The 16,230-nt window shown below is 41.6% G+C and overlaps 1 protein-coding gene across 2 annotated transcripts in view; it reads right to left on the bottom strand.

Annotated features, from left to right (window-relative positions):
* Window positions 1–206: 206 nt before the first annotated feature.
* COCH (cochlin) overlaps window positions 207–16,230 on the bottom strand; it is a 45,686-nt gene continuing 29,662 nt past the window's right edge. For both annotated transcript variants that reach the window (XM_048484723.1, XM_048484724.1), the window contains 4 exons: window positions 12,189–12,292; window positions 7,963–8,189; window positions 4,675–5,191; window positions 207–3,710 (listed from right to left, as the gene is read on the bottom strand). In XM_048484723.1, the coding sequence (XP_048340680.1) occupies window positions 3,535–3,710; window positions 4,675–5,191; window positions 7,963–8,189; window positions 12,189–12,292 (1,024 nt within the window). In that variant the 3' untranslated portion in view covers window positions 207–3,534. The remainder of the gene's footprint in view (window positions 3,711–4,674; window positions 5,192–7,962; window positions 8,190–12,188; window positions 12,293–16,230) is intronic.

Here is a 16,230-nt window from a genome sequence, read left to right as displayed (position 1 = left end):
TATATTCTGTCTTTTTTGTATAGTGGATTTTGAGGCAATGTACTTACATGTATATAATTATCCCAGGTGGTGTCTTATCCAGGTATTGACCACCCCCAGACCTCCTTAGCTCCAGCAATTTTCATATTATATAGCAGGGCTTATAATATGAAAGCCCTGAAGCTTTAATAGTGCAGGATTTAAAATAAAAAGCATTAAAAGAAATAAAGTATTTACATTTGCCTTGTTTTATTGTGATGATTCTGTAGTGAATGATACAGATAGCTCCATTCTTTGTTATTGGTTAATTGATTTAAGCCATCATGAAATCTTGTCATAAAGAGTATGTGGAAGCAGCATTTTCCAGGTTACTGGAAAGAATGTACATCAGAAATATTTTTCCCCTAAAGCTTGGTAAATTTCTAGTATTCTGAATGAATTCAGTATCCTACAGTTTTGTAGCTGAGTAGAGGTATGATTTTCATTACTTTTGGGGCAAGACTAGCTATTGTCTTGCCCTCCCTTTTACTGTTGCCACCACTCCCTAGGATAAAATCCAGCTCCCCTCTCTCTCTGGTGGGTCGCCCGAAGACAGATCAACAGGAATATATAACTATAGCATGTCAAGGTGGATAGGGACTTGTGCAGTCTCTCTCTAATTAAACAACTTTATTTCTACAAGTCACAAATTTGGTTCTACAAGAAACACAACTAGGTGTGCAATGGACATAAAAAGACCTTTACTAATAGGAACTTACAGCCCATGTTATGTATATTCTTTGTTAGCTGCATGATGCCCCTGCCCCAGGCACATCTGCAACCCTCTTTAGAATAATTTCCCTCTTGTCATTCTTCATGGGTAAACATCCAAGACAGGCAACTCCATGATGGCCTCCAAATTTCGAAAGCATACTAATGTATACTCTCAAACAAAGGAACAGCTCCCCTTTTCAGAACCCACCCAAGCCCACCAGCCGTGGACTTTCCAGTCAAGAGATGTTAACACATCAGAGGGCCAGCTTGTTTCCTTCTCAATTGGAAAAGGATGGCCTCTTTGGCAAAGAGCACCTTCTCTCTTTCCTCTCATCCACAGATACACCAGGGTCCCTTTCCATCGCTATGACTGTCACAGCATCTCTTGCTTCCAACCACCTCTCATCACAATAGGTGATCTTGGTTTTCAGTTCTATGAATTGGATCCAGCCAGCTTTTTAGTTGGTGAAAAGGGGAGGGGGGACCCCTTACCGCCAGGAAAGTCATAACAGGAATCAAGGAAGCTGCTTGGACAAAAGCCATTTGAGGCAGGGACTGTTGTAAGGGAGAATTGGGCACGGCTAAACGAAATCTTGGCTGGATAATCCATAGTTAATTTCATTTGAAGAGCTTGAATTTAAATTAAGTCCAACAGAAGTTTTAAAAAATTAAACACACCCTTTCACTCTGGGTCAATGTGGTTTCTCCAGTCCTTCAACTTGTGTATTAGGTGGCAGGATAATAACCAGATTCTTTTTAAAAAAATCAGATTTCTTATTCAGGCAGACTTGAGAAAATATGTAACTTACATCTGCTTAAAGACTAAATAACATACTAAGCATTTTGTGATAAAATGTAATGAAGACATTGGAAACAATTTTCTCTAAACCTGAACATATTTGATAAATATTTAAACTTGGTTGAACTTTCAGATAAAGTACCTTAAATAGAATTGCTTAAACACAGCCTCCCTATCCACAACTTTCTACGTATCTCTTCCATTTTTGAGCAATCTGTGTTTGAATTAATTACATAGAATAGTACTTAGGGAAACCTGAGTAGCAATTCAGTTACAACAACATCCATATACCACAAGAAAGCTACAGTTCCATTGTAATACAACTGGATGTGTAGTAGACATGATGAAACCTGAATCATGCTTAACGTGTGCAAAGTAATTGTAAAAAGTTACTAATTCAATATACTTGCACAAAAGAGAGTGGGAAAATTGAAACCACTCAATCCACATAGGTTAAACACACACAGGTTTGTTCATACAGCCCTGTTGTCAAATGGATGTTGCTTTTGACCCTGGCACCAGGGGGACATATGGTGCCTCTTCACTCGTGCCTATGTACAAACCTAGTTCATAAAGCAATAAAAGAACATTCAAACTCACTAAACACAAACTTGCCAGTTACAGACTTATTCTTCAAGCCCATAACCAAAATTATGCAAAATATTCTTTGTCAAAAGTGGTTCCGATTTTTTTTGTTCGCAAGAATTTTGATTTCAAATTAATCTAATAAACATTGTCAGAGCCTAGCATTTATACATATATATTTATTCTTTTCTTAATAGTTTGTAAAAGTTTGAAAATGTATGCAGGACAGTTTTTCCCCTCAAAGCAAGAAGTTCCTTAAACAGTACTAGTAACGTAGAAATCAACATAACCAAGCCAGTCTTTTGAAATCCAACTTTAGCAGGCTGGTGGGTTCTTTGATAGGAGTGTGAGTTTGACTATTAATGAATCAAATAATTAAATAAAAAGCAATAATTGTTATTCCAGTCTCTGGCTGTCTAGTGTACTTAGGGGTTAAAGGAAGGGGAAGAGGGTGAGATAACATTAAGGCTTTGCTCATGCCCTTTTCCACTTACTGTATGCTGTGGGTACTATAGCCCAGCCAGGCTGATCTGGACTAGCAGGCAGAGGATTTATCTCTCCTTTTCTAATATGTCCAGAATGCCACACTGAATTATGGAACTACTATGTCTCCTTCAGTGCAGAAAAACGCAGTACTGTAGCCATGGTATGAGATGTTAAAGGAAGCTGTAAGTAGAAGAGATAGTAGCCCTCTCACACACTGCACACTAATTGGGAGAGGAGTAGAAGGACCTGGTAGATTGTATGTGTGTGTGAGGAGACTAACAGAAACAACAAAACTGTTTTTGAAAAGAAAAAACAGACCACCACCACCACCCACCCACACAAACAAACTGCCTTAACTGGTTGGTTGAAAAGATAAGTATTTTCCAAAAGGGCTATTTCCCCTTTTAAAAATCTAATGTATGTTCATAATCTATCTTGCCTGCAAATAACTCTTCCTAAAAGTAGTTCTTATACAAATGTTGACAATGCGTTTACACCCACATATTCACCAAAGCATTCTTGAAATCATTACTGACATTCTAAAGAATTTTATATGGTAGAGGAAATGTTATCTGAGATTATATTACTTTTAATTGGAAAGGATATTTAAGTAGCTACCAGAATTTAATGCCAGGAGCAGCTCTGTATTTTCTCTATATACATAAACTTGATGTCAAGTAACTTGAACTATAAACTTTACTGAGAGATATTAAATATACATATATGAGGGCAGCTTTGGGACAAGCTCTGCAATACTTATCTGAGAAAACTTCCATTTATTTCAATAGAAGTTTTTCTTGAAGAAGGCAGAATAGTAGCCCTTTGTAAGCAAACAAATTTGCAACTTTGTGCAGTAGAACAAAAGAACATTTGTACCATAGAGGACTTGGTTTGCCTGGTGAGATTTAAAATGATCTCCTGGAACCTCCCATTCACTGATTGGAGTCCAAGAAATCTCTGCAAATGGCTCGAATAACATCCGGAACAATCTGCTCAAGTCCTGTGAACTCTCTTGAGAAGAAGGTGTGTGTTTCCTTTGGTTCAGATGCCATATCTTTTAGATCATCCATTGGGGCCCAAGCAATACCGATGGGGAATACAGTTATACCTGTGACAAAGTGGTCAAGGAGTATTGTTTTAAAATGTATTTGAAGTTCAAACAAATATGAAAACTGTTAGTTCAAATTCCACAGAACTAGCTGTGTTAGTCCACTACAATATTGTGGCTTCCGAAACACAAACTTAAAATATGTTTCTATGCCTTATGAAATTGTTAGTTTATTTAGGGTGCCACAAGACTTTCTAGATTTGCATTTTCATGAAGTCTCTGTCAGACTTTAGTCCTCTGTTACATGTTAAGAGTGAAATGATGTTTCAGCACCACGAAGCAAAAAATATTTTGGATCCTAAATTAGTCTTTATGACTGCAGTGTCCAGATATGTAGTGAGGCACACTGACCCAGAACACAAAAAAATGTTTGTGACCTTCAGAATGATTGTACAATAGTGTATACATAGAAACTAGTAGGTTAGGGGCAGGGATGCAGTTTAAAGGGATCTGAAAAGCAGGCTCTGAATCATGCTAGAAAAATTTGGCATGATTCAGGTCACTTGGGACCCATTTCAGACCCACTGTCAATCCTGAGAAGTAGCAGGGATTTTTCAGGTTTTGAGCTAAAAGACCCCCAAATTTTTGAATAACCCCCCAAAAGGCAATATTAGGGATCAGCTTTGGGGGATTTTCCCCCCCAAAATTTCCAGTTCTATTAAAACCAACCAACCAAATTAAATTAAAAATTGGGTCTACCCTTGGCAATTAGGAAGAAATTTCCTCTAATTCTCACAGCTTCAGAAACAGGATTTTACAGAATACTACTTCTCTTACCCCCGAGCATCTTGGGCACTTTAGTTATCTCAAACTTCTTAACATACTAATACCAAATTAGGCATGAAGAAAGCCACAGCAGTCAAACTGGTTTAAAACTGGCTTGATAGGTTTCATACCTGGCAGTATGTTCTGTGAACACTGAAGAAAAGTATTGACTTATTTTTAATCCGTAACATTCGTTTACCTGCTTTTTGAGCAGCAGCAGCAGGCCCTCTGACATCATCATAAGACTGGCCATCAGTCAAAATCACCAGGAAGTTCTTGTTGGGTCCATTTCTCACAGGTCCAAAAATATTTCTGGTTATGTATGTAATGGCTTCTCCAGTAGCAGTTCCACCACTCATATAACTAACTCCTCGAACAGCAGCAAGAACCCTCTCTTTTGTGATGTAGTCTGTAAAGCTGAACTCAGTGCGCTGATCGTAAGTGAACTGTACCACTGCAATTTTGGAACCAATATCTGTGATCTCGAACGCTTTGGCAACGTTTCCAATAAATTCAAGCATGAGACGGAAGTTACTGTCGCCCACACTGCTGGAACCGTCAATCAGGAAAGCTACGTTGACTGAGTTGTAGCAAGTCTTGCTGCAGAGCATTTGTTCATGAGCGCATAGTTTTTGAATGAGAGGTTTCACATATTTTGTTGTACCAAACCAGGTGGGTATGCTGTAGGAGAAGAAACCATTGTTTCGACAGACAGCCTGTTTATGAAACAAAACAGCCATGAATTGTGGGACCTCTGATTTTATTCAAGATAGTATTTATTTGGGGGCACCAAAATGTCCCCACAGGATCTGCACACACCTCTTTTTGCTTTGCCTGATGTTTCTGTCACTCCCTCAGTCCTCCCCCTTTCCTCTGCAATGCTCCTGCAAAAGTGCTGTATAGTGCTAACTGCCAGGCTGCCCTCAGCCCAGAACCCCCGTCATGCCTTCCCCTCCCTGTCTCAATCCAGCAGTGTGGTGCAAGGATACAGCATAAATTGACTGGGAAAGTGAAAATGGCCTTCAAAAGGCTTTCAATAGGATAATGTGGAAACAGTCAACCTCAGAGGTTTGTGTATGTGTCCACACACTTTGTCTGCTTATGTCTTCCCTTTTTCATTTTCACAGCGTTTAAAGCACAATATTTAGAAAACATGTTGCAGTTACCTGTAACAGTTGTTCATTGTTTTCTGTGCAGGCACACATTGGGACTGTGCATGTACAGACCAGATCCTTGGAAGATTTTTTTTAGCTTAAATGTCCAGCCTAGAGACACAGCTGGGAAGCCCCTTCCCTCTGGAGCATTCTAGTAGTAACCATTTTCCTGTTCAAACACCCATGTGCTCCAGAGGGAGGTACATCCCTTCCCCTGTTCTCCTGAGCTGTTGGGATAAACTGCTGCAAAGGAAGGATTAAATGAGAACTCACAATGGGGTTAGAGGCAGAGAATGTGTTCCTGCACAGAAGACAACTTGATGAATAACAGTTACAGGTAAGTGTAACACTGTTTTCATTGTCATTAGTCTGTGCAGTCCCATATTGGGGGATTAGCAAGCTAATTTACCAGGAGGTGGAGAGCTTGTAGCATTTCTGTCCTTACTGATGTATCCTCTCTTATGTTGATGTCCACATAATAATGTATCAGCAGGTGATCATGTAGCAGCTTTGCAGAGCTCTGCTAGTGGACTGCCTCATGAACAAGCAGCTAAAGTGACCTGTGCCCTTCTAGAATGTGCACTAACCTGAAGAGGACAAGGAAATCTAACTTTTTTAAAAAAAAAATTAGATTTGTATCCCACCCTTTCCTGGCTATATTCAGGCTCAGGGCAGTTAACTAATAAACCAGTTAAAATACATATTATGCAATATATAAACCATTATTAAACCTTATTAATGGTTAAATTCCAATTAGCACCCTTAACATTAAATACAGTGATGAGGATAACCAGTCAGGGAGGTGGGGAGATAAAGGGAAGGGAAGGCAGAATCAAAAATATCAAAAACAAGTGAGGGAATCAAAGTAAGAGTAGGGGTAGGGAGGCTAGCTAAGATGTAACTGTCACTGCCTCAACCATAGGCCTGGCAATCTGATAGGGAAGATGGTCCATCTGCACAGTGTCTGTGATAAGGCAGCCTTCCCCTTTGAGGGACCTGCAAAACTAGCAAATAGTTCTGGAGCTTTCCTGAACAGACTTGTTCTCTTTCAATAAAATAACAAACTCTTTTCAAATCTAAAGTGTGCAAAGCTCTTTCAGCCATAGCAGAAGGAAAATTACAGGAAGTGAAATATTCAGTGTCGCATAAAATCTTTACACTGCCTTGGAGAGGAAGTGTAGTCTGGGTCTTAAGATTTTGTTTATGAAAGTTGAGGTCTGCCTTAAAAACTGCAAGCTCCTCCATCCGTCTACTTGAAATAATAGTTGAGAAAGAAATGTAAGGCTCAAAGGAGGCCTGCGCTAGGTAGGTTAACACTACCATCAGTGGCTGGGAAACAATGGAAGTCCTGGGAGAGGGGGGGTAGAGATTGCGTGACTTATAGGGAAAAGTATTGCCCTAGGTCAGTGGTGGCGAACCTTTGGCACTCCAGATGTTATGGACTACAATTCCCATCAGCCCTTTCCAGCATGGCCAATTTGGAGGTGGCCAATTTGCCATGCTGGAAGGGGCTGATGGGAATTGTAGTCCACAACATCTGTAGGCCAAAGGTTCACCACCACGGCCCTAGGTGATACCAAAAGACTGTGCCATCAGTCAGTTCTTTTTAATTTGTGGCAAGATTCATCAGCTTTGACAGAAAACAATGAGGAATCCTCAAAAGATAAGTTTACTCTGGATCTGGGGTCAGATGGGAGCACCATGGAATGAAGCTGTGTGTAAATTCTCAAAATGAATACATACGTCATAGCCCTTGCTGAAGAATCAGTTGCATGCTAGTGTTTACATGCTGCTTTGATAGTCTCAGGGCGGCAGTCTGAATGAGCTTTGCCAAAGATTTCTCATCATCTGGTAATTGGTCAAGGTGGCAGAACAATCTTACGTTGTTAGAGATAGAATGGAATGACATCTCTGTCACCTATTAAGCAACGCCGCACATTTATGTTAGCACGCCTCAACAGCTTCCCATCAACGGATACTTCTGGGAGATACCTCCAAATTCCCAAACAACAGAGACTATGCCGTTGCGGATATGGATCTCCTGAAACCATATCTCATATCCTCCTGGAATGTCATCTCATATCCTCCTGGAATGCGCATGATTTTAATCCACCCTTTGTTGCTTCCAAGGCTTAATCACTCTAAATTCCAGACCACTAGCTTTTTGTTAAATGATTGTAGTCCATCGATTACCTTGGCAGTGGCTAAGTTCTTGGAAAACATTTTAAATACCAATATTTAAATGATCTGAATTGTAAGTGTATTTGCAGTTTTGTATGCCATTAAAGGTTGAAATTGATAGAATGGAAACAATGAGGAAATTCTCTACTCACCTTGTCAATAAAGCCAACATCACGAACCATCCCAAGTTCTTCAGGTGCAGGTTTGGCAATGGACACAATGAATACATTAATACCATATTCTCTGGCCACTATGCCAGCTTCTTCGATATCATCTGATGGCCAACCATCTATAAAGACTACGATGATTTTAGGAATCCCTTTACGTACCCCATTTTCTACAGAAAAGAATCTTTGTGCTGTGTGTTTCAAGGCTTTTCCTGATTTGGGAGAAAAAATGTAGATTTATATAATTATTTGTTTTCATCATTATTGTAACCACAGTTTTCTCTGAGATTTATTCTCAAATTGAATGGCACCAAGGTATTAAAATTTTATGGTAATTGTATGGGTTTTATAACATTGTTATCATATCATAAATTATTTGCTGTAAACCACCTTGAGTCCTTTTGGGGAAGGGCACCCTAGATGTTGAATGAATGAATGTGATCTTCCCTTACCAATAGCTTGGCACAGAAACCAGTGCACATTATCTAGCCACCAAAAATGCAAGTTTATTAGGCAGCCCCCCATTTTCATTAACAGAAAGCAGAGACTCTGAAAAGTATTCTCCTTACTGAAAGCCACAACCTGTTTAATAGATTAGGGAGAATTCATAAACATAACACTCACAGCTCTTAGTAATTTTTTTCTCCAAGCAATTTACTTTTGTAATTGAAAAACAACTTCCCAGTTGTTAATAATTTAGTTTTTATTTACTGGCAGTTATATGGAATCAGTTGGAAAAGACCCCAAGGCCAATCAAGTCCAACCCCCTGCAATGCAGGAACACACAATCAAAGCTCTCCTGTCAGCCTCTCTTAAAAAATCTCCAAAGAAGGAGACTCCACACTTCGAGGTAGTGCATTCCACTGCCTAACAGCCCTGACTATCAGTCCCAACTGAGATTTTAGATTGTGGGGTTTTTTTAATAGTTGCTTTCTCTACATTGTAAACTGTCTTGAGTAGAAAGGTGGCTAACAGATGTTCTAAATAAATAAACTTCAGAAAGAAAATTTGAGGGGTCTAATCAATGGTTAAATTTTACTTACACTCCCATGTTGGGTCTGTCTGTTTAAAGCTGCTATTGCTGTTGTAGAGGATGAGGAGGGTGGCAGGAGAAATCCTCCTAAGCTCCCTTATCAGGGAATGTTCCTTCATCTAAACAGTGGAATTGCCTCCACATGGTCTGTGTAAGCAGCATCTTTGATTCTGATGTGAATAATGGCTGAAGCTGGATTTCCCCCCTTTATCCACTTACAGTTTTAAAAACGGGAAAGTCTGTTAGGCGAGGTAGGAGGATGGACAATGCAGCCCCTGCTTATTCTTCCATCCCACAACTCATGAACCAATCTGGGAGGCATGAGGGCAAGATTAAAGCATGCTCTGGAACTGAGAAGATTTAGGAAGGAGCAGCTGTGTAAATCCAAGCCTTCCCTTCCCAGAAGGCATCCTGGAATGACAGGAGAATCAGATGGTGGGAAATCAACAGGCCTGTGGGTTGCTGTTTGAGGACTGAGAAGGGCAGGCAACACAGCTGGTACTTCATTTTATCATTTCCTAAAAGTGTATGTATGTTTAGCATAAGTAGTGGGTTGAAGGCTAACATAATGCTTACGAGTTCCCGTAAATGTACATGTGTAAAATGTTAGGTCTAATTAGGCTCTCTGGGAAGCAGGGGCGAACCTGGGCAAACTGGAGCCCGGGGACAAAACCTGAGTTTGGCGCCCCCCGCCCCCTCCCCCCAGTAAATGGGCGGCCACCCTCCCCCACCATGAACAAACAATGATTGTTTGCACCAGTTCACAAAACACCTCCCACTCCCAGCAAAACATACATGGCTCTCTCCCCACCAACTCTTTTCCTAATTTCCTAATCACAACAACCCTATGAGGTAGGTTGTTAGCCTGAGAAACAACTCCAAGCCAGTGCAAGTGATTATCAAGCATGTAAATCTCTCACAAATCACCCCCACCAAAACATTTACCGAACAAATGTCAGCATCATCTCTCACAAAACACCTCCAGCGGAATCCACCCCCAAACAGCATCACTTTCAGTGGTGTTTAAACTAGGGAGCTCAGATTCTTCTTTTAAATCCACCTTAAAGGGAGAATCTGAGGTCCCCGGTTAAAACAAAATTGAAAGTGATGCTGTTTGGGGGTGCATTCTCCCCCACCCTGAAACAACATCACTTTTGAGGGTTGGAGATTTAGATGAAACAAATACCAGATTCAGCCGGAATCTGGGCAAATTTGGACAAAAAGTGTCCGATTATGTCCTGCCCAAATATGAACAAATGTGCATGCAAGGTATTTGGGCTTTTGGGGGGGGGGATATTTTTGGTGTTTTTCGGCCTGCAGGGAGGGCATTTTTAAAGCTAGCGGCACCATGATTTCAGGGCATCATCCAGAGACTGCCCTGATGATACCACCCAAGTTTGGTGATGTTTGGTTCAGGGGAAGCAAAGTTATGGATGCCCAAATGGAATACCCCCTTCCCCATTGTTTTCAATGGGAGCTAACAGGAGATGGGGGCTGCCCATTTGAGGGACCATAACTTTGGTCCCCCTGAACCTAACTTCACCAAACTTGGGTGGTATCATAAGAATAGTTACCAGATGATACCCTGAAATTTTGGTGTCACTAGCTTTAAAAATACACCCCTTACGGGCACCCCAAGAAATTTGCCCAAGATTTTTTGTTTTGCAGTGACTTTGCTCCATTGTAGCCGATGGGGAATTTCTGAGTGTGTAGGCAGGCTGCACATTTCTGAAGATAGAGGCACCAGACTTTCAAGGTGGCTCTAGGAAGCCCTCCTGGTAATAGCATCCAGGCATAGAGACCTTTGCTTCTGAGGGTTCAATTTTATGGGCCCCCAAAAGGCTTATTTTGTTCCATGCTCCTGCCCATGAAGCCTGCGGGCTGAGTTCTCTCAGAACTCTCTCAACTCCCCCCCCCTCCACTCCAGAAGCAAAGCTCACCAAGCTTGGATGCTATTACCCAAGGCCTCTTGGAGCCACCTTGGAAGTCTGGCGCCTTTATCTTAAAAAATGTGTGGTCAGTGCTTACACACTCAGAAACACTCAGAAAACATTATTTTTCCCACCATAGACTTCAATGGGGATTTCTGTTATGCCCAGCTGGCGCTGTGGTAGAGGTTTCAACAGGAGGCAATGTGGTAGTGGTCTTGCTCTGGGTGGGGGCACTAAAGTTTGCCTGGGATGGCCGAATCAGGCATCAGGTTCACCTTCAACTTGGTGCCCACAGCATTTTAGCAAATTTGGTTGGTTCCTTTTAGGAGACACACACCAGCAGCCCTGCAGGAAATGCCCCCACCCAGAGCAAGACCCCTACCACAGTGCCTCCCATTGAAACCTCTACCACAGAGCCATCTGGGCATAACAGAAAGCCCCATTGAAGTCTATGGTGGTAAAAGTAATTTTTCCCACCACAGAACTTGCTGAAGAGCCTGGGAGATTCTGGGGAATTTCTGAGTGTGTAAGCACTGACCACACATTTTTTAAGATAGAGGCGCCAGACTTTCAAGGTGACTCCAAGAGGCATTGGGTAATAGCATCCAAGCTTGGTGAGCTTTGCTTCTGGAGTGGGGGGGGGAACGAGCTGAGAGAGTTCTGAGAGAACTCAGCCCGCAGGCTTTCATGTGCAGGAGCGGGGAAACATAATAAGTCTTTTGGGGGCCCATAAAATTGAACTTTTGCTTTGCTTCCCCTGAACCAAACATCACCAAACTTGGGTGGTATCATCAGGACAGTCCGTGGATGGTACCCTGAAAATTTGGTGTTGCTAACCTTAAAGATGCGCTCCCTGCAGGCCAAAACGTAAAAAACACTAAAAAAATTTAAAATCACACAAACGACCCTGAAATGGTGGCGCCACCCCACGTAACCAAATGGGGGGCGCCCAGGGACAAAGGGTACCCCCTGTCCCTAGGCAGGAACGCCACTGCTGGGAAGCATGTTTCCTTTGTCCCTTGTTAAATGGAGCTATATATTGTATGCCAGATTGTTTCATGTACAAATGTCCTTTGTTAAATATATTGTATTCTGTAAATTACATAAAACATTTTCCCCATCTAGAACAGAAGCAGTAGGTTTTCCCAAGTACAGATAGGTAAAATGCCATATCATGATATCCCAAAGAAGATAAACTGCATAGTTCTTAACATTCTTATCTTTCGTTTTCATGGGCTTATAATTACCTGTATTGGAATTGCCTCCTCTGAAGCCTATCTCTCTTATGGCAAACAAAGCATCTTTTGCTAGAGTGAAGTTTTTCAGGTAAAACTCAATTTTTGGATGCTCACTGTAAAAAAAATGACAACGAAACAGGAAAAACTGTCAAGATAGCCCACACTTTCCTTTAAGAGAAAATATTCAGTGTGTTTTGAATTCACGTGTTATTAAAATATTCTGAAAACTAATTTAATTATATATTGATGAGACTGTTTTCTTCTGCTTTCTATATACTTTAGCAAGGGATATTATTAGCAAATGAAACACACCAGACCTAAAATCATGTGCCTATTTTTATGCATATTTATTCAGAGGTAAATTCCACTGAGTTCAATATAATTTGTACTTAAATAAATAGGTGCTTGCCTGCCACCTTAACATCATGCTTTAAAATAATTCAACTATGATTCACTTCTATTGTGGATATAGCTCCCCCCTGGAAGGTTATAATCAACAAGGAATTTGAAGGAACACTGAGGGGAAGAGAAGTGTGTTCAATATATATCTGTAATAGTAAAATGTGTCCCCACATGCAGACAGTTTAATCCATGAATTGGGGTCAAATTGACATTTTCCTGCAGACTTGGAGGACCCAGCTCCCTCCAGGTTTGTAGAAAAATGTGATTTTTAAACAATTACTAGTTTTAATTCCCTCTGAAATGAAAGACTGTTCTCTGTGCAAGCACAGAGAATAAACCTTCCAGCATGGCTGCTGATGAGTGCGGCACAACCTGGAAACTGTACTGGGCTTCACAAGCTGTGACAGAACCCAGGAGCTTCAGCGGGCCCATTGACAGCTATGACAGTGCCTGGGAGCCATGGTGGGCCTCACAAAAAAGTGTGTGGGGAGCTGGGATTTCCCCTCACAAGTCTTGCAGACCCACACTTGTTCTTCTCTATTTCTATCCAGCCGCTTTCAAAGTCATTCATTCTCTAAGCATAGGTAAACTGCACAGACAAAGCAGGAGGGTTGGAAAAGGATGGACAAACAGTCCATTCATTTTAAGGACCTATTGCAAGACCTGTCCATGTTCACGTAAAAAAAACAAAGTTCAAACACTTGCACTTTTGAGCTCTCTCAGAATCCTCAGTAATGCCCATGAGAATGCGGCTCAGATATTGTACTTAATAAAGCTGTATGAAATTTTTCAAACATATCAAGAATAAATATAAGTTCTTTCATTTTAAGAGTCTTACTACAAATTAGCAAACAGTGTTGTGTTCTAGATTGGCTCCACTGGCATACCATAGTGGTGGGCAGAGGGGGCCAATCTCCCATACACCACTTGCAAGGGTCACATGGGGGGTGCATTCAGTCGCTCCTTCCCCACTGCGCCACAAGCCTCTGCCCACCCCCCAGGTCTGCTGGCTGTTCTCCAGCCTGCTTGCCACCTGCCCAGCTCACTCACCTGCTTGCCGCCCGCCAGTTGGAGAGGTAGGCAAGAGGCTGAGGGCACCCTTTCCTCCACCCCTCCCCCAGGCTGCAGTTTTGGGGGTAGGGCACAATTGGGGGAGGTCAATTTCAGAACTTGCCTAGGCATCATTTTCTGAACGTACGCCACTGATCTCCTACTGTCCTAGGTGAAACCTGATACAAGTACAGTTTTGGTGAAGTTTGGTTCAGGGGGTCCAAAGTTATGGACTCCCAAAGGGGGTGCCCCATCCCCCATTGTTTCCAATGGGAGCTAATAGGAGGTGGGGGATACACCTTTGAGGGTCCATAACTTTGGACCCCCTGAACCAAATCTGGGTGGTATCATCAGGAGAGTCTCCTAAAGATACCCTGAAAGTTTGGTGCTGCTAGCTTAACAATTGCACCCCTGACAGCAGGCACTCCCCAAATTCCCCCAGATTCTCCTTTTAAATCCATCCACTTCAGCATGGATTTAAAGGGAGAATCTGAGGTCCCCAGTTTGAACATTTCAAGTAATGCTGTTTCAGGGTGGGGGAGAATCCACTCCCAAACAGCATCACTTTCAATGTTGTTTTAACTGGGGACCCTAGATTCTCCCTTTAAGGTGGATTTAAAAGGAGAACCTGGGCTCCCTAGTTTAAAAACCATTGAAAATGATGCTGTTTGGGGGTGGATTCCAGCATCACAGTGGCCACCCATGGGGGGGTGAGCAAAAGTCAGATTTTGCACTGGGCTCCATTTTCCCTAGCTAAGCCTCTGCCCAGAGGAGAGGGCAGAAGGGGCCGCCGGCTGCCGGCTGGGAGCCCATCCGGCAGGGAGCGCGGGGCAGGGGAGTCTGCTGGCCTTGGAGAGCTGCTTTTATAAGCACTGAGGCTGGGGGTGGGGCTTGGGAGGTGTGGCCATGCCCCCAGGGGCGGGTGAGGGCATGCCCCCCTAACTCACCCATAAAAAATCTATACCTACGTTCCTGTGCAAGTACCAAATAATTTCACTAGGAAATACTGTCCAACTCCTTATTTGACCTTGTATTTTCAATGTTAGTCTTTTAAACTTGTTGAGGGCCTGTGGCGGAAAAATCCTTCCATTCCCCTTTAGCATTTTCTGCCTGTGAGCTACCCCTTGGTGACTCATAACTATACCTAACAGTTGCTTTCTTTTCCTACTACTCACACTGGGCCTATTCTCTGCATTCACGATCTGTGTCAGTAGAATAAATACTGTGTGAACCTTTAGGGTAGAGGTTTAGCTGTACAATCTGTGTTGATCATTGAATATCACAGGCACAGGGGGATGTTAGAACTTATGTCAGTTGAAAGGTAGTGCTACCACATAGATGATTTTTTTTAAGCAACTGGAAGTTCTGTAGTCAATAAACTCTGGGTCAAAATGCTGAACCTCTGGTTGTGGCCCACCCACCATGGTAGAGGAAGGGGAGGGCACTGATATCTGGTTGTGGCTCACCCTGGGGGGCTGGCATCTGATTGTGGCCCACCCACCCTGGGGGGAGGGGTTTATATGGATATTTTCACAATTGCCCTTCATCATTCATAGATTTTAATAAGCTTTGTTCATACACCTTGTAAGTTTTTCCATTTTACCACCAACCACAAATAAAATGACCATATCATTTGGTCCAAGTCAGAAAGGCAATTTAACTAATTCAAGGTGCACTACTTCCAGTTCAAGTCCTGACCTGCCTTAATCTCTTGTATATTTTTTTCCATCATGGCTGACCCTTAAACACAAACACTTGCCTTGGCTCTGCAAAAGTTTTCAGAACAATTGCTCATTTTTGGAAAATAGAAGACACTAATTCCCTAGAATGAAAAGTTTGCAGTACAAATGTGGTCAACAAGTTTATTTGGGATCATTATTTTTGGTTAAAACTTTTATGGGGCAACTCATCATCAGCATAGTAAACAGGCAGTATAAATTCTTCCAGATGTTTTGGACACTTTTATTCATGTATTTCTTTAAGTGTTCATTTTCACACTTCATTCATACAGTAAACTATCATTGTTTTGTTGGCAGGCACTGAACATAGCAGAGTTCATTACTTAGTAAAACATTTTGACAAAGAGAAAGCAGAAAGAAAGCCTCCACTTTGATTCTCACAGATGTTTTAACTTTTAGAAGAAAAAGATTTATAGCTGCCTTTTTTCCTCTTTACCCCAGAAATGAATGCCAGAGTAGTTACAGCATTCAGAATTTGCCATCACACAAGACCAGATGTAGGGATGTTAATGAAGATCCCCAATAAACTGAAGTAAATGTTTAAAGCCAGCAGAGTTGATCTGTAATGCTGTATTCCAATCCAAACTATTACACAGATCACAGATTTTTTAAAAGTTACTTTCTTTGGAAATGTCATCTATAATAACTGACATACCAAAATGAATAAACCTTCTAAGTATTATCATACAATGCAGGACAATCACAGCTTTGAAACATCTGTCTATCGGCGCATATGATGGCGGATGATTCTATACTATAGTCTGGCAACTGCTTGTTTAAGTGAAATATAGAGTTATTTCTTCCTGTTTAGTTCAATGTTTTGTCTAATTTGCAATTCCAACTACAAGCAAGCATGACAT

This window comes from Sphaerodactylus townsendi, linkage group LG02 (genome assembly GCF_021028975.2).
Source record: "Sphaerodactylus townsendi isolate TG3544 linkage group LG02, MPM_Stown_v2.3, whole genome shotgun sequence".
Classification (NCBI taxonomy): domain Eukaryota; kingdom Metazoa; phylum Chordata; class Lepidosauria; order Squamata; family Sphaerodactylidae; genus Sphaerodactylus; species Sphaerodactylus townsendi.
The sequence above is the reverse complement of the archived record's forward strand: the minus strand, read 5'-3'. Positions and strand labels throughout refer to the sequence as shown.